The 27,765-nt window shown below is 37.1% G+C and overlaps 1 protein-coding gene across 1 annotated transcript; it reads right to left on the reverse strand.

The window, feature by feature from the left end:
* Positions 1-10,988: 10,988 nt before the first annotated feature.
* Positions 10,989-27,707, reverse strand: LOC120732678 (B-cell receptor CD22-like). The gene is made up of 15 exons (XM_040030450.1): positions 27,645-27,707; positions 27,512-27,555; positions 27,043-27,119; positions 26,455-26,796; positions 25,988-26,299; positions 24,579-24,893; positions 24,097-24,405; positions 20,291-20,554; positions 19,381-19,644; positions 15,817-16,080; positions 15,064-15,327; positions 14,247-14,555; positions 13,268-13,349; positions 12,755-12,848; positions 10,989-12,639 (listed from the first exon to the last, which is right to left on the reverse strand). Exons 3-15 carry the CDS (start codon positions 27,086-27,088, stop codon positions 12,208-12,210), a joined length of 3,297 nt encoding a protein of 1,098 aa, XP_039886384.1. The 5' UTR covers positions 27,089-27,119; positions 27,512-27,555; positions 27,645-27,707; the 3' UTR covers positions 10,989-12,207.
* Positions 27,708-27,765: the final 58 nt, after the last annotated feature.

The raw sequence follows: 27,765 nt of genomic DNA on the forward strand, positions 1-27,765 counted from the left end.
TGAAAGAAATTCCTAGTCACAGCTGTCGTGTATGTAGAGAAATCAAAATATCAACTCTATTATTTTACGTCCTCCCTTTCGTCTTCATTGCAACAAAGATTCAATAAAGAAACATAAAGAAGAAAAAAGGGGGGGGGGGAAAGAAAAAATCACAACATGAAGCAAACAAACTATACAACTACTAAGATCAACAAACTAAACTAACAACTACACACACAAATCAGAAAACGCTTCAGCAGTTATAAAACCTGGCAGAGAGTTCAGGGTAAAAATCTCTAAAAGGGATCGTCCCCTTTGGAGATGGTCCTGAGGGTGGTTGAGGAAATATCTTAAGATGGAATTGTAGGTGGTTGACAGCCTTTTGCCTCCTATTTAAAAAATACTCATACTACTGAAAATTGTTTACAGTATAAATATTTCATCTTTCCTTTGAAACTTCCATTTTTACTCATTTATTCTACTTTATTAACAGGAAAGTTTTTGTTAAATTTCATTTGAAAAAAAATTATCAGTTAAAGTACATAAATTCTACAGTTTTTTTCCCCTCAGTAGTCATTGCCAAATATCATATGTTGCAGTCTTAAATATTGGCATACACATGGCACTTGCAAGTAAATACAAAATTCAGTTTTTAAACAATGATTTCATTCATTGTGGGGGAAAAGGGGTCCCTATTATTTTACTTTACCATTTAGTAGGTCAACATGTATGCGTTAAGAGTAAGTCTTAGCATTGGATCCTAAGCTCAGCTGAAAAGCTCAGTTCACATTATTCCAATTTTTATTTCATATGATAATCATTTTAATGGATTGAATGGTGAACATTTGCTTCGTTTATTTCTCGCCAATAAAATACATTATTAGTCTCCTTTTCTGAATAATGATTTGTGGGGTCCTGATTCCCATACTGGTGCTCTTCTCATGTGATGTTTTTGAACAAACAAGAAGTAATAGGTAGATTGAGTTTTGGCATGCCACTCAAATATAGAAAATGTTGTTTTTTTTTTCATGATGTTTAGCAGGTAATGGACCGTGTGGTTCTTAGATTACAGTTCAGCGGATATGGACTTAATGAAAAAATTGTTGTGATCTTGCGACTGATCTCTCAGCTGTTTAGTTCCATTCTTGCGGCGACTTGAGTCTGAGGCACTCCTCACGATCTGCCTGATTAGAGAAAATTATGCGTATTGAAGTATCAAGTTTCAAGTTTTGTTGTCATGTACAGATAAACAGTGTAGCCACATTTACCTGTAATGAAATTCTTGGGCTCGTAAATTACATGTTTCGAGGTAGTCTGGAACACAAGGCAGATGATAACAATGGTCTTTAGTTTCAGAAGAACCAGTTTAAATTACTCAGTGTTCACTTAAAGAATAGCCTAGTCATTGTGTGACGACAAGAGGGGCTAACTTACCTACACTCCGCACAAAATGTAAAATTATTTATATAGTCTTAGAGTGAGATCATCTACAAACAGGAGTGCATGGACTGTAAAAAACAACAACAACAACAACAACAACAAAAATAATGCCAATATAAAAACCAAATACAGTGAAAATAATTTATAGCACATAAGACTTTATTTTACTGCAGTCAAATAAATTCAAAATTCTTGGAACAAGGATATAGAGAGTAATTTGTACTTTTAAAGCAGTGAGACCAAAAAACAGTAAAACATGCTCAGTTAGCTAGAGCTACTGAAGAGAAGCAAGGACAAACATATGTACTTATTATGAAGGGGCTGCTAATTGTAAATGCAAATTTCAAACAGCTAAATAATGTCAAAAAGTACACAAACATCCATCTGCTTGTGCTTGGCAAATTGATATTTGATAAACTGGAAGTTTAAATCTTACATGAAATGTCCTTAAGGTCATATGCTATCGTGGACTTTAACAGTTGATGTTGTGAAATGTCTTTAAACTTCAAATCAATGCTGTCCAGAGTTATAGCAAACTATAACGCTATATATAATGGTATAGTTTACTAAATTAATAACTCAAACTAAATGCAAATAAGTGAAATTACATTTTAGTTGAAATTAAAAAATCAAAATAGACTTTAAAATATGTAAACTAACTGAAACGATTTTGTAAAAGTGGTAAACAGATACGATTATTAGTTTCTGTATTTTTTTTCTGAAACTTACTAAATAAAAACAAAAGTAAAAACTAGAAAATACAAACTATAATCTGTATGACACCTCTGGCACTATGGTGGCTGAAATGCTCCAGCTGATAAGGTCCACTTTCTCTTTGCCATCAAACTTTGTGTGGCATAGATTCAAAAAACAAGCTCTAGTCTAAAATGTCCCCATCATTAAGCTATTTAAATCAAAACTTTCAGAAGGACTTTTTTAATACCTATTCTGCTCTTGATGATCAGCTTCATGATAAAATCAAACTATCACATGACTGCAGGAATCTGGTAGCAACCAACAAAATTGCAAGGCCGATTTTTCTTGCAGCACTCTATACCTTTTTGTGACGGGTTTCACTAGTGACTTACCAGCTTCTTCTAATAGCTCAGCTCTTTTGGTTCCCAGGTGGCTCTTCACATTTTTTGTTTCTTAAATTAATTCATTACCAAAAATTAAATTAAAACTTAAAAGTAAAACTATGTGTAAAATGAGTGACTAGTATACAAAACAGACATTATATCAGATGTTTACTATTTATATGATCATAAAAAATAAATTTTGAAGTACACAAACAAGCACACATCTGAATTTGACAAAAAGATCCATGTATACTTAATATTTATTAACCTTTAACTGTTTTACTAGAGTGAAACAGGACAGCTTATCACAAAATAAAATCTAACATAAGAAAAGCCAAGTCCCTCAGCTTTAAGCGGTTGATCCCGTTTATTCTCTCTGTCTTTGACTGCCCTGTTTTGGAGAGGATTCTCTCTCAGGGGGTTGAAATTTTACTGTCGTCAGTCATCTTCTCAAGTTTCCAGAATGTTTTCTTTGTATCAGATGTTCTCTCTCTCTCTCATTTACACGTACAAAGAAGCACAAGGGAGGGAAATGAGCTTGTGGTGTGTCTGTAACCTCCCCTCCTTCCCTTCTGCTCAGTACAGGCCAATGACTGTTTGGTGTGAACACTCAGACGTCATCACACATCATGCAGTTGACCAATCGTGTATGACCTGAATAGGAAAAAAAAGAGAGAGAGGAAGAAAAAAAAAAGAAAAGTGTCTCAGGCTCCCAGGCAGGAACTGATTCTCGTTATTCACTTCAAAGAGTCATCTCTGAAAGTCGCTTCATTCACACCTGACACTTCACTACGGGTCAGGAAATATACATTTTTAAATATAAATATTGTAAGTGTCCTACATGTGGTGGTGTCGTTCCAAGATTGCTGGGTTGTATGTGTCACGGTGTAGGAGAAGAGGACCCAAACGCTGGATTCAGAAGCAAAACCATGTGCCTCATATATGAAAACTAAAAGTAAAAACTTCATTATTACTTTTTATGTCATTTTAAGCAGTGCATAAGTAAATGTTACTAGTTTATAACTAAAAAAAAATCCCTATCTTACTCTCAATCAAGCTCAAGTCAATATGCTTATGAACAAAAATAAACACCAGAAAACAGTGCAGGGCATAGGCCCATGTGAGCTTTTAATGATGCAGTCAGGTCAAACTCTACAAGGCATCGGGATACAATGATTGTGCTTAAAAAACCTACAACTTAAAAAATTGCACTGTATAAATGTGTGAATGGACTTGCTCAAGCAAGGCAGAAAAGCCTCATGTAGACATTGCCCCACCGCACCATCATCTGAACTATCGAGGTCAGCTGAAGTTGTAAATGTGCTTTTTAAATGTCCAGGAAGGGATTGTTTTTAATCTGTCATCTTCAAGGGAAAACAGAAAAGTATATGTATATGTTATGGATCTTCCCCCAGAATTACATTTCAATGCATTTTATCTGAGATTACAGTGTGATTGCACATTGGTTAGAGGTAGAGTGTCTACTTTCCAAGTTCAAGTGTCTACTAGTATCATCTATTAATTGAAAAGTTGGTGGTCCCTGGTTGCTGTAGTCTGCAACCAGGGACCACCATTCATTATCTTGCCCAAGTATCCTTGGGCAAGATAATGAATGAACATAGAAAAAAGTGGACATAGATTTGAGCGCTTAGGCAGAGTTACAAAGCATTATAAAGGAACTAGTCCATTTAACATCTTTACGGGGGCCAATGTGGGAAACCTCATTAAGACATCATGTGAATTACTGAGGCCACCTGAGCAAAGCGTAAAAGAAAGTTGAAAGTTAATTAGTTGGTCAGCAGTTGTACAGTATATATACTGGGAATACAGCCAAATATTGTACCACACAGTCATGTAAAATTTATTTAAGCTTTTGGTTTAAGTTAATGAATTGTGAAATAAAAAGTGTCATATAGGCTTTTACAAGTCAACAAGTGCAAAAAAAAAAATAACATAAAAGCCTCTGGAATTAATAATAGTACAGAAATAATGCCTCATCTGCATAAGAAAAATTACCAGCACTGTGTCAGCACGAGAGAAATTTATTTTGCAGTTCATCTGAAAAGATGCAGTTGCGCTTTGGGATCTTTTAAACATCATTAGGCGTGTTGCTGCACGCTGTCTGTCCCATCTGTGAGCGCAGAACAAGCGCTCACAAAGCAGCAGCTCGGGGATGACGTCAAACACATGGGTCCTCTGTAGGCCTATAGGAAAACCCAGACATTTTTATCAATCTCGAAAATCCCCCCAGACGCCCCGGACAGAATGTGAAAAGAGGACATGTCCGGGGAAAAGAGGATGGTTGGTCAGCCTAAGTTAGTCAAGAAGTAAGAAGTGTTTGTGAACTAAAAATCCAGAATGTGGGATACTGTTTGTCAGGATTTGGCCAGCCCAGTGTGTGCTCCCGATGCAGGGGAAACTAATTCTGCCGGGGAGACCTACCTTGGCACTTGTGCAGGTGAAGCCAATAGAAAGATATGCTTCATCCTATTTTCTAGTATTTGGCTTGGAAGGAAGCTGGTTTGGAAACATATTCGTCGATGCTTTATCTTCTGCTTTGAGTTTATGTGGGAGCCCCGTCAAAAACCTGTCCATTATGTTAGCAGTGTCCACGTGGTTTTTATTTTTGTTTTTTTTGGTGGGTTTTTTTTTGTTTTGTTTTTTTTGTATTCATACCATTTGCCATACCTCATCTGTGCAGGAGGTATGGCAAATGTTTGGATGGGCAATAACCATCCAAACTAACTGGACATCATGAAAATCAGTTCATGGGTTAAATTTTCTTTGCTTAAATTTAGTACTTCAAACAAGATACATTAAAGCTTAAAATGTATAGGGATTAATGTCTTTTTAAGTGGTGGGATTCTTTTTTGCATTCACATGGAATTCTTTCATATTTAGTTTTCATTTCCCCCCATTCATTTTCTTCTACAATAAAGTAACTGATTAACAAACAGTGACATGACAATTAAAGGAACTCAATGATTTGTTCAGATAATAAAACAAACACACAGTAGCCATAATCAAAATAGTTATGAGATTCTTTCCTGCAGTGTTGGTCCACTAGATGAACTATTAAGTGTAGGAAATTTCCCCCTCGTGTATGTTTGCAGACAGATCCTTTGAGTTAATAGATAATATATTTGACCCCTGACCAGCGTGTTTTCTGCTGCCTTTGTTGTGTGGGGAGTTTCCCTTGAAAAACCGGAAAATCTTTAGTGTTGACGAAACACTACACTTAAGTCCACATGACATAAAATACTTCTCACCTGAACATGACGTTCAAACCTTTCATTGACTTAAATAAGATATGACAGCAGCTATTTGACTGTAAAGGAGTTGTGACTCTGATAAATCGGAGTATTATTGTGTTTTGGGGAGTTGTTGAGTGTATCTCCTTTTTTGAAAATGGAAATTCACACACAGATCTGAGATCATGATAATGATCATTACATTCCAAAGTCAAGCCAGCTCTTCCTTCGGACCACGTGACTGTTGAAGCCAAATTTAAAAAAATAAAAAATAATAATCCCTGAGCAACAAGTGTATCAAGTAGGTTTTTCTCTGACTGAGGTAAAGGTTTCTCTTATTTGTCTAGCACTTACTCAAATTGCAGAAGGGGCAGGGCTAGAGAGTTTCACAGGGTTATCTTTGCTGTGTCACTTTTTAAACGCATTGAATGACATCACAAGTTTCCAAGAAGTCTGACGATGAGGGACACAATAACAATCAGTGTTGGGAAGGTTACTTTTAAAATGTATTCCAATACAGATTACAGAATACATGCCCCAAAATGTATTCTGTAACGTATTCCGTTACGTTATTCAATGAGAGTAACATATTCTGAATACTTTGGATTACTTAATATATGCTGTTTACAACTACGTGAATGTGATTTATTACTGTTACTGACGGTCCGCGGCTCCGAAAGGGACCTCTGGCTAATATGGTGGGTTCCTGTCGGGCTCGTAGCCGAAAAATAGCTTTACTTTGTTGTCTGGGTCAACTTTGTTAGCCAGAGACAGAGAGAGGCGTTGAAAGGCTGCTCCAACGGAACGTATTGTTTCGGAGGAAAACACGAACACAGCGTACAGTCGAGTCTTAATAGCTTACTTACAACTGGGCTCGTCAGGCACTCTTCTTGGCTGCAGTGGTTATTATTATATTTACATGCTTCCAGCTCCCGTTTCTGCTCGATGACAACTCGTACTTTTCCTTTTTCTCCCTCCTCGCGCTCACAGACACATAACGGGTATGGCAGTCCATTCTCCCTGCAGCACGGACTACACTGCCTATGATGCTACATTCTTTAGAGCTATACCTGTAGCATTCTGCCTATTAGCTTTGCACAACAACAACAACAACAACAACAAAAAGGCGCTCTCTCACCCAGAAAACACGCAGAGAGAGAGCGTCACCCTGTAACCATGGCAACCGTAACGCTGCCGCCTGGAACAACAGAAGTAGCTGTCAAACAAAACCCAAACAGTCCTGACCCGCGACAATATGAAACAGGAAAGTACCGCAGTGTAATCCATTTATTTCAACAAAGTAACTGTATTGTAAATACCACCTTTTTAAACGGTAACTGTAACTGAATACAGTTACTCATATTTTGTATTTTAAATACGTAACGGCGGTACATGTATTCCGTTACTCCCCAACACTGATAACAATGATCTTTAGTTTCAGAAGAACCAGTTTTAGATTACATAATGTTCACTTAGAGAACATCCTAGTCATGGTGTAACAAAAAGATGGGGTTAGGGTGGGTTATTCTACAAATAGAAGTGCATGAATAGAACTTAATGACATGGTAACTGAAACAAAACATACAATGAAAACAATTTAAAGCATATGAGAGTCCATTTTACTGCAGTCAGATAATTTTTGAATATGTAGCACAGGACTGGATAAAGTGTTGGGGTTGTTACTCAAAGAAAGTAACCTATTACACATTCCTTGTTACTTTTCTTAAAAGTGTAGATCTCTCCATAATTTTCCTCCTCCTGAAGATCATCACACACCTGCAGCTGATCAAGCCTCGCCAGAGGAGCTACTTAGGAGTGTGGTGGAGCTCTCTTCGACGCTTGATCATTATGTGACTACCCGTCAGTGTTTTCAACATATCAGTAAGCGTAAGCTTGCTGCAGTTGGAAAGTGTCTAACGTCCGCCTCTGTTATTTCCCAGGAAGAGCCTGGAAATGAGAGTGCAGCAAGCACGGGGTGCATGGACACTTGGAAGCGAGGACACAGGGCAGAGACACTGGGAGGAAGACATGGCACGGGGATTTATTGTTGTGTATTATTTACGTCACTGTACATAAACGCACTGCTTACATTGAAGGGTCCCGCATTTGGGCCCTTCTCCCAGCGCAGCTGTGACAGTTTTCTACATTCCACAGGACCTCAACTCCCAAAGTCTTTTCTATCTTTCTCTCACACTCCTAAAAGTACAGCGACCTGATACAACTTGAAAACATTCAAAATGCTGCTAAAAAATATTTTCCCCCTTCATTATTTTTTGTCACATTTACATGTTTTTAGATCTGGTTCCTGTCCCACACAGCAATGAATGCATTTGAAAGCAAATCTGGATTCTTGGCTCATGGTGCTTAGACATGCAGACTACAGCAGCCAGGGATTGAACTACAAACCTTTCAATTGGTAAATGACCTGCAACAGCCACTCCACACAGGCTCCTTCATGCATTTATAGACATTTTCACAATTCAAGTAACTTGCTACCAGTTCAGTTTTTAAATTCCTTGGAATTTCAGACTTTTTCTGAAACTAAACAAGTTAAAAACAGATATCTGGAAGTTATTTTCTCTATAACTAGCCATATCAATCCTATAACAATGATGGTGTTGCTGCTATTCTTGTAACTCTTTCTGAGCTGACCTGAACTACCAGTGTCACTGAAAAAAAAAAAAAAAACCTAAAAAAAAAACCAAAAATCTTTTATTTAGCTGCTAATACAACACCTCTAATACAACACCTCTAATACAACACCTCTCACTTTATTTCTCACAATCTCGCCTGATGATGTCTGGTGAGCAGCACTCTAGTTAAACATTGAATCTACACTAGTCTCAAACTCTTCTCTCCCGGCTTTGTTTGTTTTCTGTAACTTTATTCCTCTACATCTCTCAGTGACAAATGAATTTTCTGAAAATCTCTGAAAATTCTAAATCAAATCAAAACACAAATGTTTCTGTTCACTCCACATTAACAAACAACAATCTTTTTTTGCCAGCACTGAATTTTTCTAGACTGGACAAAGAGGGAATTGCATCCCATTATCCCAACTGTTTTATCAGTGACTGCTTTGGTTCCTTTTCTCAGCTTCAAATCAAGTCACATTTTTTCCACCACCTTAAAATCAGACCCTTTTTAAAGGGGTGCATCCCTGAGTCCACTGTTAAGCCCAACCGTCATTTCAGTGCAACTAAATGCTAAATATTTACTTTCTCAGTTTGTTAAAGGTTTCGCTACTCCAACTAATGAGTTACTAGTGAGTTTTGTAATTAAAGATGAAACTCGGGAAGAGAGCCCGTTTAGTGTCCAACGGTGTTCTGTCAGCACTTGTCTCGCACAGGCTCAATCAGTTCAAGATAATGTAACAAAATATTTGGCACTGTAAGCCACAGTATTTTGCTGCATCTTTCACACTAATGGATGTTACGGACATTGACAAATTGATATTAGAGTGTATTCATATTACAGGACGGTACAGTATTGTTAGGTTTGAAAGCCTCATGCCTTCCCTCCAAACATACCTCTTGTCATTGTGGCCAAATAGCTGTATCTTTGTCTCCTCTGACCATTAAAAATTTTCCAGAAGGTATTTGGCTTGCCCATGCGACCTGCTACAAATTTAAGTTGAGCTTTAGCTGAAGGTGTTTGGAGTGGGGGTTCTTTCTTGGTTGGCACCGTCTGAATCCATGATGATGTACAGTTCAGATTACTGTGGACAGTGATGCTGTTTCCAGGTCATAGCAGGTTTGAACATCCTAATCAGTTTCCTATCATTAGAGGGTTTAAGTCTTCTACCAGACTATGGCAAAGTCATGCCACATCCAAGTAACATCCATATGTACAATTCTTTGAACCAATGATCTTGGAATCTACAGTTGTTTAAAAAATGGCTCCAAGATACCCTCCCAACATGTGCAACTCTACCGTTCTTCTTCTTCTTGAATTGTCAGTGAGTTGCTCAATTGGACTTTCCAATTGTTCTGACTATTAACCAGTCCAATAAATCATTTTATGCCGGTAAAGAGAAACTACCAGTTCTAGTCAATCGTGATCATTAACGAGGAGATAATAGGCCTTCAACACCACTTGTTAAAATATTTAAGTGAGCAAGCGCATATGTTTCTAGTCTCTATGTATGTGTGATGGCCACACCTGCAGCGTCACAACTCTGAAGTTGGGCAAAAGATGCAGCTGTGTTATATATGGGAAGAGTTTATTGGGCCATACCATGTGCAGCTCTTTCATGGGTTTCAATAAATAAATAATTTTTAATGCTGTGCTTTCTCTTTGATTTATGAATTGTCTGTTCGCTTAGTATTCTTTTGGGCATTTAATTAAAGTGATTATAAAACGAAGCATTGGTTTGTTTGGTGTTAATACATCCTATGTGTCAACTTGGTCTGATCAGCCAAGATTTAGGTCCCCTTTGTTTCTTGTGGGTTAGGTTAGTTTTGTTTGCAAGTTTCTGTTTTTGGCTTAAGTTTAGTTATATTTATTTGACCTTTTTTAAGGGACCTGTATTGTTAGTTCATTTTGTATATTTTTTTCATTTTGTGTGTAAATAAAACCCACTTTTTTTCTAAATACTTACTGTGTAAGTATTAACACAGTGGTCCAAAGTATACTATGCTTTGGACCATGTGTGGATTTCAGAAGATCCAAAATAAATTTCATCTTGGGCACCCATTTTTGTTCTTTAAAAGTTATTAAATATGTATGCTGTACAATTGTTCCACCCTAGAAAAAGAACAGTTCACAGAAATCATTAAAATGCCCAGAATTACCATAATGTTCATTCCGACGATGAGTGCATGGGCAAAATGAGGTTACATTTTTAAAAAGGTGTTTAAAAAAGTGATAGGAGGAACTCGCACAAAAAGTGTGAATGTTAAGAAACATTACCAGAAGGGGCCATAAACAGTACCACCTAATTTTCTCACTCTCATCTCTGCAGTATATCTTGTGTCTGAACGTGCTGTTTATGGTATTAAACATGATGGGGACCTTTTTGTTTTTCCTTTCACTCATGACAAACATTCATCATTTAATTTGTCTGTTTCAGTCCTTTTCTTTAATAAGTTAAAGAGTTGGGTAATTCCAAATGCAACTTTTCAAGCACCTGAAAATTCAGTATACATGCAAATTGTGTCAAATTGTCTGTTAGTTAAAGCTACAGCTGCTGTATTTAATGTCAATATGCAACACTATCTGAAAGAAGATATAAGAAAGACAGGACCTGGAAGGAAGATGAAAGTTCTTTAATATTTGTTGTACATTCAATTTTAAAGCATGGCCTCAAAGGTTAGATGCATCTAACATGCTGTACTATGTTAAGGATTTAGGCCCTAAATGATAATTGAAGTGCTTTTAAAAATAATGCCATCCATGTGTATTGAGCTTCATATATATTGCAATAAACAAAACCCTAAATCAATAATACAATATAATATGCAGCTAGCCAGCGGAATTATGTTAAGCTTGCCAAAAGGATGTTAATATGGGGCATACAAAAAGAACAAAACCAACTAGATAGATACACTTTTATGCATATGCTACCAGTGGGTCACCCAATAGCTACTTTGTATGTAAATGAATAGCTACCCATAAAAGACAAATCTCACAGCTGTACTTCATTTTTAAAAATGTTTGCCAAAATAAAAGCAATTGTGATTATGTTGTGTTTAATTATCGCTCATAATATATTTATATTTCTGGCTGTCTTATAACATCAAAACACTGTAAACACACTAATATTTTGTAAATATACAAACAATTTTTACTTCTGTACACAATACCACAGCTACTGTGAGTGACAATTCTGTCTTTCCTACAGTTTCATGTCAAAGTGTCTGCTGATCCTCGTGCTTCTCCTCATGGTTTATGATATATAATTTTGTTTATTATGTCTCAGACTTTTTATTTTGAGACAGAATGATGACACAATGTCATCGCATGACATACAAAATTTTTAATTAAAAAAAACACCTTATTAACAAAAAGTCTGGTCTTTTTGCTCTTTTACCAACAAATGATATTCAGTGGAACTACAAATCAGTGGGTCTAGCACAGGTTCCTAAACAAAGGTCTGAAATTTGCAGTGACAGGCATAGTCACTAAGGAGTTATAAGTTGGCTCCTGAGCTTTAACCTAATATTTTACTGTTTGAAGCAGTGTCTTCAAACAGAGATATTGTGCCAGATTCAATAATAAACGCACACAAAAGAAGATGGCTGTGCACTGGTACATATGAGAGCCAGTTAAGCAATGGTATATTTACACAACAAAAAATATTTCTTAGTAACTATTCAAAGGCTAATCATTAAAGGGTATGTAATTGTATTTCTATTCCTATCTTAAATGTTTTTATCATAGTGTGACTAAATGCAGCGAGCTACACATGTACAGCTGGACAGCTATGTTTTTAGCAGTAAGCTCAACAAAACAGAAGTTTACTTCTTTTTCTTTTTAGTCTTGTCTTTAAATTTTACCTGGGCATATTCACACTCCACTTCCTTTTTCACATTCTTACCCCCCACTTCATCATACAGGCCTCCCATCTCTAGTGCATTGCTCACAAAATTTCTGTTAATTCCCTCCACAATGCACTTCTCCTCCTCCAGATAATAGCTACCAGGTGAATTCAAGTCCACAGAGGTTTCTTCCTTCTTTTTCTTGCTCTTGGCCTTCCAGTTCACACTAGAGTAAATTGCTTCACACTTGTCACCTTTGTTCTCAGAGTTTTTGCTTCCTCTTGCACCCACTGGCTCAGCGCTTGGCAAGTTGGTGCTACTTGGCTCAGCAACTACTTTAGGGTCAACAACGCCTGCCTCTCTCAACCTTTCAACATTTGCATAAATGCTCTCTTCTGTTGTGTTTGGTGCCTAAAATTGCATAGTAAATTTCAGTGAACATTCCGGTGAAGATCATCTATTCATTCTTGTGTAAATGTAAAAGTATCACACCTTTAAAAAAGCCTTAAAAATAAAGTTAAAGTACCTCATTTCCTTCTTCAGTCGGAGGCTGAATCATCGCAACTGTGTTGTTTTCATCTATTAACCCAACTTTCGGCTTACAGTGATTCGTCTGAGTCCTGAAAAATAAAGTAAAATATCAAATATATATTTTTACAAATCATACACTGCAGTTTTTCACTGCTCACTTTTTAGTTCACAGGATAAACTCATGATGATATATAGTGGTGTATTACAGCTTGCTATGTGAAAACTAATCTGAATGTTAACATACAGAGGTCTTGAAAATGAAAACATACAATGTCAGTGTTTTTAGACATGAACTGTCCAATAAACAGCTCAGACTGATGTTAAAGTTAGTCAGTAGTGTTACCAATGTTGAGTATGTTTTCTGATGGATCAAGCGTAAATATACACAGTAGTTGCACAGTATCAGTATTCAGTTAAAGATCACAGAAAATCAGGCCAAATACAACTTAGTAAATAGTAAATGCTGTGGGTAGTTTGAACAATTTTAAGTACCAAATTGTGTACATACCTGATAACAAACAGCAGAACACACATTAGTACTAATAGTAACACTACAAGAGTGGAGACGATCGCTGGATACAGAACTGAACCTAACAAAACAAAATAAAAAGAAATATAAAAAAATACCATGTAAAAAAATAAATAAATAAATAAATACATAAAAAATCACCCTACTTAATTTTTAATTGTATGCAGGACATACATAATGTGTTTTTTAAACCCCCTGGGTTTGTTCAAGATTACTACCCTTTCAGCTTGTTCGTGGCCAAAACTGGCCACCACAGAGCCCAGAGGGTTAATTAGCCATATTACTCAAAAATTATGTGGTAAAACAAACTTATTTCAAATTCCAAGGTTTTAAATATTGGATTTTTTTTTTGAAAATCACCTGCTCTTTGCCAGGTCTTAAAATTACATATATACAGCCTCAGCTGAACTACAAAACATAAACACTGTGTCATTACTGAACAAAAACTAATCCAAATTTCAGAAGCGGTGTGTTAAAACTGTGCACTTACTTACTGCTTCCATAGGAATCACAAGAATAGGTAGCAGCCAGATGCTGATAATCAAGCACTTGATTATTAAACTTCATTTAATGACCATCAGCAAGCGTGAACATGTTTATAAAAGCAGATCTTTGTGGCAGTTTGCTGGTCCTGAGCATTCAGGAGTGTGTTAGCACAATACCAATGAGATAAATGTACTGCAAAACATTACATATTTTATGAAACTGGTAGTGAGTCAACTGTAGCTGGATTAACCCAACCCTAACTGCTTGTGTGGATTAGTGGAATTCCTAAAGTTATTGACAGTAAATTTATTGTAAATGAATACTAACATTTAGGGGAAAATCTTGACAATATGTCTTAACTGGCTTTGTAGAGCACAGGATATCATTGACTAAGGTATCAAATCTCCTTGATTTCCACTGCATCATGTATGTGGGTTAAACAAGAGTATTTACAGTTGCACCAAATACAAACCTTGAGGTTCTGCAGAGCTTTTAAACTTGCTCATACAAAATTGTTGACTGGCAGATCCCAGAGAGTTGAAGCTACGGCAGAGCAGGGTGGAAAAATGCTTCACATGTGGTTGACTCAGAATGAAGGAGCTCCTGTGAACTGTGATGTTTAGAGTCTCACTGAATATTTCAAATCCACCAGACTGATTGACAGGTTCTCCATTCAAATACCACTGTACAGCAGGGGAAGGGTTTCCCTCAGTGTCACAGGAACAGTTAACCTGACTTGCAGTTTTAACACAATCTGATGAAAACAGGATCTGTGGAAGAACTGTCATTGAAAGAAAGTGAGAGGAGTCAGTAAAAAAACAACCTTGATGATTGAAAAATATTTGCAAAAATTACTAAAAAAAATGAACTGACAAAGTGACTGGTAAAATGCTGTGTGTAAAGATGGTCATGTCTCAAACTGAAGTCCTTTCTGAACATACTTGCAATACTTATCATTATCAGGAGTGTTTTATTGCTCTTGAAATAGTTTTAACCTGTGCAAAAAACAGATCTACATAATGCATTGCCCAACACAGACTTTATTAAAGTATGTGCAGACTTTTTAGATTTATTTCAGAAAATCATACTGCAAAGATTGTCTTGTTTTACTGCCGAAGGTTGTTTTGTTATGAAGGGGGATATTTTTAGTCTGTGCTAATCTGTGCTACAATATTTGGCTATCAAGGATGCTTACTGGAGATAACCAGAAATGTCAGAAAAATGGAAAACACTAAAGTGTTGTTACAATTTCTAACAAAAATAGTATAATTTAATTTTGAGATACATACAATGAATCTCAAGCTGAGTCACATTAGAACGTTCAACTCCGAGCTTATTTTCAGCCTGGCAGAAAAATGTCCGTCTGTTTCTGAAGACTTGAATGTTTAAACTAGTTCCTGTTCCAATTAAAGTCTCCTGGTCTCCATCAGCTCTGTACCAGGTGTAGTTCCTCACTGCTGGGTTGGCATTAGTGCTGCAGGTCAGACTCACATTGCTGTTCTCTGGTACTGGACCAGAAGGACTGACTGAAACTGTGATGTTTTTAGGTGAATCTAAAGAATGAGTATTAAAAAATGAAAATTAGTTGTGTATTGTACATTGGGTATTACACTACCTGTCATAAAGCCTTATAAATGTATTTAAAAAGATAACATCTTAAGAATGCTTGCACCTTATTTTAGCCCACTGCCTAAGTCTTCTGAAAATAAAGTGTAAAACAATGAAATGTTGCGCATACACTAAAGAACTATTTAAGATCATTTTGATCGGACAAAAACTGTGGTATTTTAGTTGAATCCAAAAAAAAGCAATAACACAATCACTTGTATGTATTGGATATTAACGTGTATTTCACGAAGTCTGATTTATTTATTAAAACAACAGTTTAAGAATGCTGTACTTTTTAATTTAAAAAAATACACTGTTTCTATTTGCTGAGTATTGGAAAAACATGGTGTATAAAACTCTGTTCTAATGATCTGACTCTTTGATGCTGGGTTATACTGATGATATGTAAAGCAGATGTGAAATGTGATATTTACACTGAACATCTATTTGAATGCTGCTGGAACGTCCAACTCCAATCTCATTTTCAGCCTTGCAGAAAAATGACCGTCTGTCTCTGAAGACATTAATGTTTAAACTAGTTCCTGTTCCAATAAACGTCTCCTGGTCTCCATCAACTCTGTACCAGGTGTAGTTCCTCACTGCTGGGTTGGCATTACTGCTGCAGGTCAGACTCACATTGCTGTTCTCTGGTACTGGACCAGAAGGACTGACTGAAACTGTGATGTTTTTAGGTGAATCTGAAAATTAAGTATTGAAACATGAAAATTAGTGATGCACTGTATGTTGGGTATTACACTACCTATCATTAAGTCGTATGTGTGTATTTTAACAGTAACTTTGCAAGTTTTCCCTGTGTCTGCGAGGGTTTTCTCCAAGTACTCTGGCTTCCTCTCACAGTCCAAAGACATACAGTTATTGCTCATAGGTGTGAATGTTAGTCTGAATGGTTGTCTGTTTCTCTGTGTTGGCACTGTGACAGACGGGTGATCTGTCCAGGGTGTGCTGCTCTTGCCCTGTTACGGCTGTGATAGTTATAAACACACTTCTAAACCTGGTGGAAAGTCTTCTCAGAAGAGTTGAAACTATTATAGTTACAAAGAGTTGGCCTACATCATATCATACTAGGGTTGCCAACCGTCCCTTAAAAAACGGAATCGTCCCGTATTTAGAAACAAAAGTACACGTCTCGTATTGAGCTAATAAGGGACGCACTTTGTCCCGTAATACAGTGAGAATCAAAAGTAGTCTATAAATGTTTATGGAATTAACGCTTTGTTTGAAAGCATAATTCCCAGCCCCTCTCCTGCTTTGTGACCAATGAGCTGACAGCACACTTATGACAATTCGAGTATGACAATTCAGATTACCGCTCATCTCATTGGTCGAGGAAAGGTCGCTTATGGAGAAAATACCGGAAGACAACAGATGACCACAACAACAAGCATGGCCAACAGGGAAACAAACGCTGACACTGCGGTGCAAGTCTCAGACGTAAGCTGGGCAGACACTGTGCGATTTTTTCACTGCTCCGTCTTTTTCACCGACGTTTACGTGTTTGCGCGTGAGCAGTGTGAGCGGCTGTGGTGACACCCTCATGAGCGATTGATGATCGGGAGCTGGTCGTGAGGTGTTAATCGCTTCTCCTTACCCCACGTATACTACACGATGCACGATGAAGGCCAAAATCGGGCCGATCACCAAATCGGTCGCACGACTCAAAAATCGTCTCAAAATGGGCCAAAAATCGCACAACGTAAGCCTAGCATTAGAGCAGCAATGTTTGTTCCCCTCAGAGAAAGAGGGAAAAAAAGGCTGCAAAAGTACAGGGAGGAATGGGAAAAGGAAAACACCTGGCTGGGAAAATGCACGATAACACCTTTAAAGCGCACTGCACTGTGTGCCGGCGCACTTTTTCCATAGGCATGCTTCTAGTGGTGGGCTCATGAAGAACATGAGGGGCATGAAAGCTCGGGGAACCCTTAACCAATTTTTTGCCCACCAGGCCACGACAGAAGCAGATATGGTATGTAAACACTGGTTTGTTTTTTTTAAACCCTCTGATAAGGTTAATATGGGCATGTGCAGTGAATATCAGCGCTATGTGGCCAGAAGATAATATAATTTATTTTGTTTAATAAACAACTGCAAGGATAGATGATTACAACAAATAGATCACTAATACATAAAAGTAATACATAGATTAATAATGATGATGAGTTATGATGCGTAATCATGGGAACAAGTGGGTTTACAAACAGGAGCAGCTGATTAGCATTAGAAAAGCTGAAATAATACCTCAACTGAAGCCAATTGTACTAAATGCACTATATGTGCACTGTTACAAGAATATTTTTCGTTCTATTGTTTTCTATTAATTTATATAATTTTAAGTTAAGCAGGACAGAGTTCTTTTAAAGAAAGATTTACTTATATTCTCAAAAGTTAAGCATGACAGGCTTCTGTTTAAGAAAGAGACCTGTTTTACTGTGTTAATGTTGTCATTTTGAGCTAAAAATAAATGGCTAAATGATCATTTGTTTCCCATATGGTCATATCACAAAGAATATGCATCTGCTTAAATCAAATTAAACTCAAATGGTTAAAAAATAATTTCACACACAAAAAAAAGAGCTACAAAATTCACCACACTGGGAAGGGTGAACTGGGTTGCCCGGCCCTGGCCATGAGGTGTCCCTTATTTATTTTTCAGGGAGTTGGCAACCCTATATCATACTCCATATTTTCCGCATATAAGGCGCACTTAAAATCCTTTATTTTTCTCAGAAATTGACAACGCGCCTTATGTATGAATTCTGGTTGTGCTTACTGACCTCGAACAGATTTTATGTGGTACACGGCGCTCAAAAATCTGTCAAAAAATGTTTTTGTATGACTTTGCTAAGCTACGAAGCTGCACCGCTTGATGGACTGTTAGAGCATCACAGCTACTGTAGTTAGGAGCCTAGCGGAGTAATCTGGGTCCAGAACTCCGTCCGCTTCAGATCCCAAAGTTGAAGAACACTGCAACATCATTGAGAGTTATAAACGGTCTAAATTCTTTTGTCTTTAATAAAATTATCAGTGTTTCTGTTTTACCAGGTGTAACAATTAAGTTTAACATCCAGGCATCCATGAAAACAGAATTTATTAAATTTAACGCAGTTAGAAGTTAGCAAGAAGTTAGCTTGCTAGTTTCCACCTAAAGATGATATTACCATGTTCTGACTGAAAGATTTCTGAAAAAATTAAAACGTACAGCTCTGCCATCACTTCCAACATAAATGAAGACAGAAAACTCAACCGCAGTGACTTTTGTAGTGTTACTGAAGTTGGACTATATAATGATGTGCTATGTGATTGCTAGCAACACAGCTATGTTAGCATAACATAAATGCAGTGAAGCTGGGGGATGAATGCTAACTTTGTTCCACTCGATAAAAGTTAATGTGAGGGTTCCCAAAGGTTAGGGAGAAATGCAATCGCATGACAGGATACTGTAAACAGACCAAACTTTAGTCAGGAGAACAACTGAGATAATCCATCCACAATACGAGGTTACTCATTAATATACTGCAACAACATGGGAATAGAGCATCTGCAAGAGAATTCAACATTAATGAATCAATGGTACAGAAGTGGAGGAAGCAGGAAGAATGAGTTGAGTAAAGTTTGACTTATCTGACCGTGTTGTTTTGCTTAATGCGCCTTATAATTCAGTGTGCCTTATCCATGAAAACAGACACGTTCGTCGACAGTGCACCGTATATACCGGTGCATCTTATAGTCCAAAAAACTACGGTAACCTTTTTTAAATTGAGAGTCAAATGTCATTCTAGTTATAAGTGGGTGGGCAGAGGGGCAAAGACTTTTGGAAATGCTGTGTGTATGCTTTTACTTTTTTCTGCAAAAATGCATTGGTTTTTTATTTCTAGACTATTCCAAAAGCTCAACATGTAAATTCCAGTTCTAATGGTCTGAATCCTTGATGCTGGGTTATACTGATGATATGTAAAGCAGATGTGAAATATGATATTTACACTGAACATCTATTTGAATGCTGCTGGAACGTCCAACTCCAATCTCATTTTCAGCCTTGCAGAAAAATGTCCGTCTGTCTCTGGAGACTTTAATGTTTAAACTGGTTCCTGTTCCGATAAACGTCTCCTGGTCTCCATCAGCTCTGTACCAGGTGTAGTTCCTCACTGCTGGGTTGGCATTACTGCTGCAGGTCAGACTCACATTGCTGTTCTCTGGTACTGGACCAGAAGGACTGACTGAAACTGTAATGTTTTTAGGTGAATCTGAAAATTAAGGAATAAAACATACAGATTAGTGGTGTACTGCACTGTATGTTGGGTATTACACTACCTATCATTAAGTCGTTTATTTGTATTTTAACAGTGACTTTGCATGTTCTCCCTGTGTCTGTGTTGGTTCCCTCTGTGTACTCTGGCTTAATCTCACAGTCCAAAGACATGCAGTCAGAGGAGTTAGATTGATTGGACATTCCAAATTGCTCATAGGTGTGAATGTTAGTCTGCATGGTTGTCTGTCTTTCTGTGTTGGCACTGCGACAGACTGGTGATCTGTCCAGCGTATGCCCCGCCTCTTGCCCTGTGACAGCTGGCATGGTCATAAACACTTCTTCTAAACCTGGTGGAAAGTCTTCCCAGAAGAGTTGAAACTATTATAGCTACAAAGAGCTGGCTGACATCATATCAGATGTCACTTTTAGTTATATGTGTGTGACCAGACAAGCAAAGACTTTTGTATATTGAAACAACAGTTTAGGAATGCTGATACTTTTTTGTGCAAAAATGCATTGGTTTTTTATTTGATGACTATTCAAAAAGCTCAGTGTGTAAATTCCAGTTCTAATGGTCTGAATCCTTGATGCTGGGTTATACTGATGATATATGTAAAGCAGATGTGAAATATGATATTTACACTGAACATCTATTTGAATTCTGCTGGAACGTCCAACTCCAATCTCATTTTCAGCCTTGCAAAAAAATGTCCGTCTGTCTCTGGAGACTTTAATGTTTAAACTGGTTCCTGTTCCGATAAACGTCTCCTGGTCTCCATCAGCTCTGTACCAGGTGTAGTTCCTCACTGCTGGGTTGGCATTACTGCTGCAGGTCAGACTCACATTGCTGTTCTCTGGTACTGGACCAGAAGGTCTGATTGAAACTGTAATGTTTTTAGGTGAATCTGAAAATTAAGGAATAAAACATACAAACTAAAATGTTAAGACAGTTTTTTTTGCAGAAGTAGTGTTTATAAATTGGGTACAATGCCTTTAATATATATTTTTTCCCATTAAATTAATAACTCATACACATCTAACACCAAACAGGAGAGAAGGGAGCAAACTGCACCAATTTACTGATTTTTTCTTTAATCAAGAAAATTTGTAGAGTGATAGTAAGAAGTTGCTTTGGCCCTTTCTTTCTAAATACTGATGTATCCAATAAAAATGATTTTTCTTTGTCTTTATATTGACTGACTGAACAATGCAACTTACAGTCACTTCACCAACTTTATACTTCTTTTTACTGAGTGTCAAAAACTACCCATTCATCATCTTCCAGGGGGGTTGGAGCCTAGCCCAAATGCCACTGGGTGAGAGGCAGTGTACACTGACACAGACAGTGATTCTGTCCTGTGGGCAATTTTAGAATCTCCAGTAAACCCACCCCTCCTTCTGTGGGTGGGAAGAGAAACACCACATAGAAAGGCTCCAGCCAGATGGTGGACTTTTTTGATACTTCTTTTTCTCTGTGTCTTATTTAGAGTTTGATCCCCATGGAAATGATAAATGCCCTGGTTCTTACATACCACTATTCTACTCAACTTAAACCGCTTCATACAACATGCCTCATCCATTCACCTAATTTATATTTAAGTGTTTTCTAATTAAAATAACAGAGAAAGTGTTTTGTTCATCAGATAACAGCTTATCTAAATATCGTTACCCGAGGATATTTGGTGTGCAAATTGGCTCCAGTCTGCATGCCAACCTTCCAAATAGTAGATAACCTGCTCTACCTTCTGAGCTACACCAGGCACGTGTGAGGGGCGGCTTGAGCACCTGCCCCTTTCCTGATGGGTGTCCCAAATGCCCTTTTCTTGAGGCAATTGTTTTATGTGTGTTTTATGCATGCGGCGCGTCTGCGCAGAAACATTGGGTAGGATGTGTTTTGAGGCAGGACGCACATTTTTTGCTGTTTGAGCGGTGCCCATATGACAAGCCATTTCAGCCACGAGTTTTCTACGCGAGTTTTCTAACACGTCTGGTTAAGAAATGCCGTAAAAAACACTGTTTAATGGTGTTGACCTGACAGAATACCGTATTTTACACCAGGAAGTGGCGTCTTAAACGCCCTTTCTGAACGGCAGAAAAAAAACACACTTTTACCTGTCTTTGAATGCCACTCAGCAAAAAATGGCATTCAAAGACAGATTAAAAACTGTTTTTTCCGGCGTTCAGTGTCAGCTGTGAAGGCGTTTAAAACGCTGTTTTCTTGAAACTATGCAGGGCCTTCCCCATGGCGTTAAACTGCATTTCTTACGCCATTTCTTAACCAGACGTGTTAGAAAACTCGCAATATTTGGCAGAAATGGCTTACCATATGGAGAGCTGTAGAAGAAGCAAATTAAATGGGAGACGCAGACTGATGCAACAAAAACCAGTTAGTAGGTGTACATCGTACACTTAGTATGCGTTCACAGCGTACACATAGTCTATAGCACACAGATGAACCTTATTATTACATGTTGGTAAGTTGTCTTGTGACAACTGACAAATTGAAACAGATGAGCGTGCTGTGTGTGCAACAGCGCGACAAACATTACCTGTCCTTTTATTAACTGCACAAGTAGTGCTGGTCATTAGCTGCCAGCTAACTGGGTAAGGGTCTGTAGCTCTGCCCACCGTTTCAGGGAACATATTTAGTTTTAAAGTAAGTTACAGGGCTTTTCCTGCCTTCCTGGAGGGCTTATATTTCACTGAACAGAATCAAACACACATATCCAAATAATTATGGATTATTATAATTATGATTTTTTTAAAAAAACACCCTATATTATTAAAGAAAATACATTAAGAAACAAAATATATTAGATTTATATTTCAAATATGACAAAATGATGATTTTACAAAATTATTGTATTTTTACAGTTTAAACATTTAATAAGCTTTCTGCCTGCACAGAGTGTACAGTCAAACAAATTGAATCCTCATAAATACATTATTTCATGTTTATTACTTAATTTGTTTATTTTCATCCCTTTATTATTATAGCACTAGGAATAAATAATAAGGGAATTATTCTGGATCAGCACCATGATACAAACTTGTGGCCATAGTATATACAGTATTCTGAGAAGGTTTTTTATGAGTATAGATTTTTTAAATTATAACTCATGATGTGATATTGTCCAGACATGCCCTGTAAGGACATGAGGAGGAAACAGTGTTAAAAGAAGTTGTGTGAGGCAGTGGATCTCTCACCAGTTACATTAAAAAGAGCACAGGTATCAATAACACATGTACCAGCTGTTCCATTGCAAAGGTATTCAAATATAAAAATAATAATAAACACAATGTTTTGGTTCTATAACATTTTCTATTATTACTTTATCATAGATTAGGTACAAGAGTTGTTAAGTGTGGATAATTAAATAATAGATTAGTGCAATAGCAAAGTGTGCCTTGTTGTCAGATGGACAGCAAGTGGAGAGTGATAGATGAGAAAGAGTGGTTCACAGGCAGAGCCTAGTTTATTTCTCACAGTTTTATTGCCTTATGGTTCCAAGCGCTGTCACCAATCTTTGCATTTTATTATTATTTCATAACACTTGTTTAATCAGCAACCATTTCTCATATGGACTTTTTACAGTCTCAGATCAGCACAGCCCTGCCCTCCAGCACTATCAGCAGCAGGAGCAGCAGCAACCCCTCAACAACAACATTGTACCCATCAGGTAAAACATGGGCTAAGTTTGCTTTGCACTGTCCCCACCTGATGACAGTGATATAGTATGATGATGTTCCATATTAGATTCCTGATGGTTGGTGGGTGTGGCTTCAGCCTGGTTCTATGTGCCCCTTTTTAACTTTGAGCACCGCCCCTTTAAACATCTCTGCACAGCCCTGAGCTACACTCACCCCAGCCACCCCTCCTGAGCTAAAGCCAACCAACCTCACCTCCCCTGAGCTACAGTCCCACTTTACCCAGTTGTGTTCATCATCCATATTTAATGAGTGTGTATCTATTGCCTCTATCTACCCACATTACTTTGTTGCATTGAACTGTTGAATATTCATTTTCTCACTCACATTTGTCCTGGTTTGCATTCAAAGACTTTATTGGCTACCATCTGGATTTTTCTGCTACACCTGAACAAAGGTTGATTTTTTATTTACTATCTGTGGCCTGAGTCTGGAACTGGGGCCTCATTCTCACATCACATAACAGTTATCTGAATTTTGTTTTTGGAATAATTCTGCTTTACTGGTTGTGTATTCACAAAACAAATATCATAACTTGGGGAAAATACATGATACTATATATAGTAAGTGAAACTTAAAGTGAAAAGCAACTGTCAAATGTGACTGACTAAATGTAGTTTTACTCTTAGAGAGAATAAATAACAGATCTAGATAACTGTATTTATTACTAAATACATTACTACTACTATTTAAACGTTATTATTATTTATTTCATTTGAGAAGAGAAAAACAAACTCACATGAAATATCAGGAGTTAAACTTGTTTCAGCAGTGACATCAGGGCTACCATCTTGTTTCTGGTAGACAGCAGTGCAGGAGATTTTATTTCCATGATGGAGGTGAGAAGCAGTGAAATTCATAACAGAGGTCCTGACTTTAGTTTTGTCCTGATTCTCCTGCAGTGTCTCCTGACTCTGACCCAGGTTAGGGCTCCATGTCAGAGCTGGAGGATGAGACCAACATGGAGCTGGAGCAGAGCATGTCAGACTCACTGAGGCTCCCTCCTCCACCTCCAGTGTGGATGGAGTCAGAGTCGGTGAAGGAGGATCTTGTGGTGGGAAGAAATATTTTCATCAGTCAATAAACAAATGAGCAGTAATTAATTTAAGGTTGGTTTTTTTTTTGCTGTGTAAAATCCAGTAAATTCGCAATGAAGTCAAAGCAGCTTGACTTGTGTCATTTATTCACATGAATTGTCTTTATATGGATATAAAAACTTACCTATGAATGAAATATCTACACCAGCTTGTGTAAAAGTGAATTTCAGAGCATTATCACACTCCAGTCTGAAGTAGTATTTAGTACTTTTAAGAAGACTTGCATTATTGAAAGTTGTGGTGCAGTCTTTCTTTGTTAAGTCTCCTCTCATGACTTTAGTTGCAAGCAGATTTGCAGCTCCATTGATCCAATATGCTCTACATGTATGATCTAACATGTTTTTAAAGCTCTTCTCTACATCAAAGAAGCAGGGGATGATCACACAGGTTCCACTCACGACATTTATATTCTGTGGCATTGTGATCCCCCACGTTCCACCTGAAAAAGATAATGCTTTTAATTTCATTACAATAATTTGTATATTGTACTACAGTCGATTCCATTTTTTCTACTTCTCCAGTTCAGAGTCGCTAGGGAGCTGGAGCATGTCCCAGTTGGCATGTGGCAGGAGGCAGGATACACCCTGGACCAGTCGCTAATCTGTTACTGAACTAACATATAGAGACAGATACCCATTCACACTCATATACTCAAGTCTGGGTAGTTAACAATCACTAGTTAACCAAACCCTGTGCACATCTCTGAACTGTGGGAGGAAGCCAGAGTGCCCTGACAGAACTCAATCAGACAGGAAGAATATGCAAACTCCACACACTACACAGTGTCCCCATTCAATCATACGAGTAGAATTCTATTTGGATAATAGTCAGGGCATGTAATCAATAAAGTAGGAATATTAATGAAATTGAAAGGTAATTTGTTCACTTTAATATTATGAAAGACAGACATCACAGCTTCTTTTGCACTCTGACTGAATTGTTAATGGAACGTGCCACTACAGACCATAAAGCCAAGTGACAAAAGTAAAACTGCTCTGCAAATACTTTCCAGTTTGAGCACCAGAGTGAAATTAAAAACGTATACAAATGCATGCGTAAAGTGAAATAACTAATAAATTTTTTTTTAAAAACCCTACATGTTAATATGACAAAAAATAAAAAATGTAGTTAAAACTTTAAAAAATTGTCAAATGTGACTCATTACATGTAGAATTGCTTTATTCTAAGCCAGTATTAGAGAGTTCCTACAGAAGTAAACAATATTGCTTGGAAATTGTATATTTTACTGGATATTTTAGGTCATATATTCTCAGAAAGGAAGACCTGCAGTTCACTTTAATCATTAAGACAATCATACATCAACTAAATCAATTTAAAAGGAAAAGTTTGTATATTTATCAACATTCAGGAGCTTAAGTCTTCCATTATGTTTTGCAAATCCCAGAGAAGTCATGATTGCAGAATAACTAAAATCATTACGTTACTAGCTGTTTTATGTCTAATTTGAACAAAGTCAAGAAAAGTAAGTCAATAGCAGTGACATTATTTATAGTAGAGGACAAATAAACTTACTTGAAATATCAGGAGTTAAACTTGTTTCAGCAGTGACATCAAGGCTACCATCTTGTTTCTGGTAGACAGCAGTGCAGGATATTTTATTTCCATGATGGAGGTGAGAAGCAGTGAAACTCATAACAGAGGTCCTGACTTTAGTTTTGTCCTGATTCTCCTGCAGTGTCTCCTGACTCTGACCCAGGTTAGGGCTCCATGTCAGAGCTGGAGGATGAGACCAACATGGAGCTGGAGCAGAGCACGTCAGACTCACTGAGGCTCCCTTCTCCACCTCCAGTGTTGATGGAGTCAGAGTCAGTGAGGGAGGAGCATCTGGCAAAAAGATCAGTCAATAAAGAAATGAGCAGTAATTCATTTCAGGGTTTTATATGCTGTGTAAAATCCAGTGAATTCACAATGAAGTCAAAGCAGCTTGACTCGTGTCATTTATTCATATGAATTATCTTTATATGGATATAAAAACTTACCTATGAATGAAATATCTACACCAGCTTGTGTAAAAGTGTATATCAGTGCATTATTACACTCCAGTCTGAAGTAGTATTTAGTACTTTGAAGAAGACTTGCATTATTGAAAGTTGTGGTGCAGTCTTTCTTTGTTAAGTCTCCTGTCATTTCTTTAGTTGGCTTTAGTTTTGCATTTTCACTCTTAAATGAAGTTGAATCACTCCAATATGCTTTACATGAATCATCTAAGTTGTTTTTATGGTTCCTCTCTACATCAAAGGAGCAGGGGATGGTCACACAGGATCCTCTCAAAACATTTATATTCTGTGGCATAGTGACGTTGAACGTTCCACACAGTGCACCTGAAACACAACACAATGAATTGTAAAAAAGAAATGCAAACAGTAATTTACAGCAACAGTACAGTTTTAATTATTGTAGCCTTTATCCAGAGTTATCACTGCTGCTAGGACTTCAGTGTTTAATTCAGGTACAAATGCTAAATATTTTTACTGTTAAATATCTAATAAATGGACACCCTTTGTAGTTTAGTAGATGTTTCATGTTAAATAATAATCTTTACATGATGCTGATTTTCTTTCACTCACCCTGCAGCAGAGAACTAATGAGAAGAAAAGTCAGAGTTCCAGCCATCTTGTTACAAAAAAGTGAAGTTTAAAGGAGTCTGAAGTTTGCACAGGAAACAATTTACATGATTATTTGTTAAACATTACCAGTGACAAGCTGTTATGGTGAAAAGTGAAGTAAATTATTTTTTTATGTATTCTGCTAAAACTCTCAAATGATGTTTGAGAATATTTTTAGTGCGTTAGCTCAAGATAACAGTGTAATACAGCACATTTTTTCACTCAGTAACAGGGCTCATTATTATCTTTAAAATATGTGACAATGACAGTAATGGTAATTTTGCAAATCCCAGCGTTCCCATGTAACTACTGTCACTACGAGGATAATTATTCATCCTCAAAAAATCTGCTAAGATACCAGCGTAGAGCTCTTATTTCAAAAAGTTATGTTCATAAACATGATAGACGAGAGAAAAAGAAAATCCTTCACCTTTTCCCTGTGGAACTTTTTCCTCGACAAATATGATGTTTAATCTAAATCGCAGTGAATCAAAGAATGATAGAAATGTTAGCTTTGCATAAAACCTTGATATTTCTTCCATATTTAAGATATAAAAACTTACATTCTTACGAGCTTCATAGAGAAGTCATTTCTACATATGTGAGGTTTTTTAAGAACTGTTCAGGAAGCGATGTAAAACGAGGAAATAACACAAAAGTATGAGTGTCAATATTAGATAGATG

Source organism: Simochromis diagramma, unplaced genomic scaffold, assembly GCF_900408965.1.
Source record: "Simochromis diagramma unplaced genomic scaffold, fSimDia1.1 OVJJ01000361.1, whole genome shotgun sequence".
Lineage (NCBI taxonomy): Eukaryota > Metazoa > Chordata > Actinopteri > Cichliformes > Cichlidae > Simochromis > Simochromis diagramma.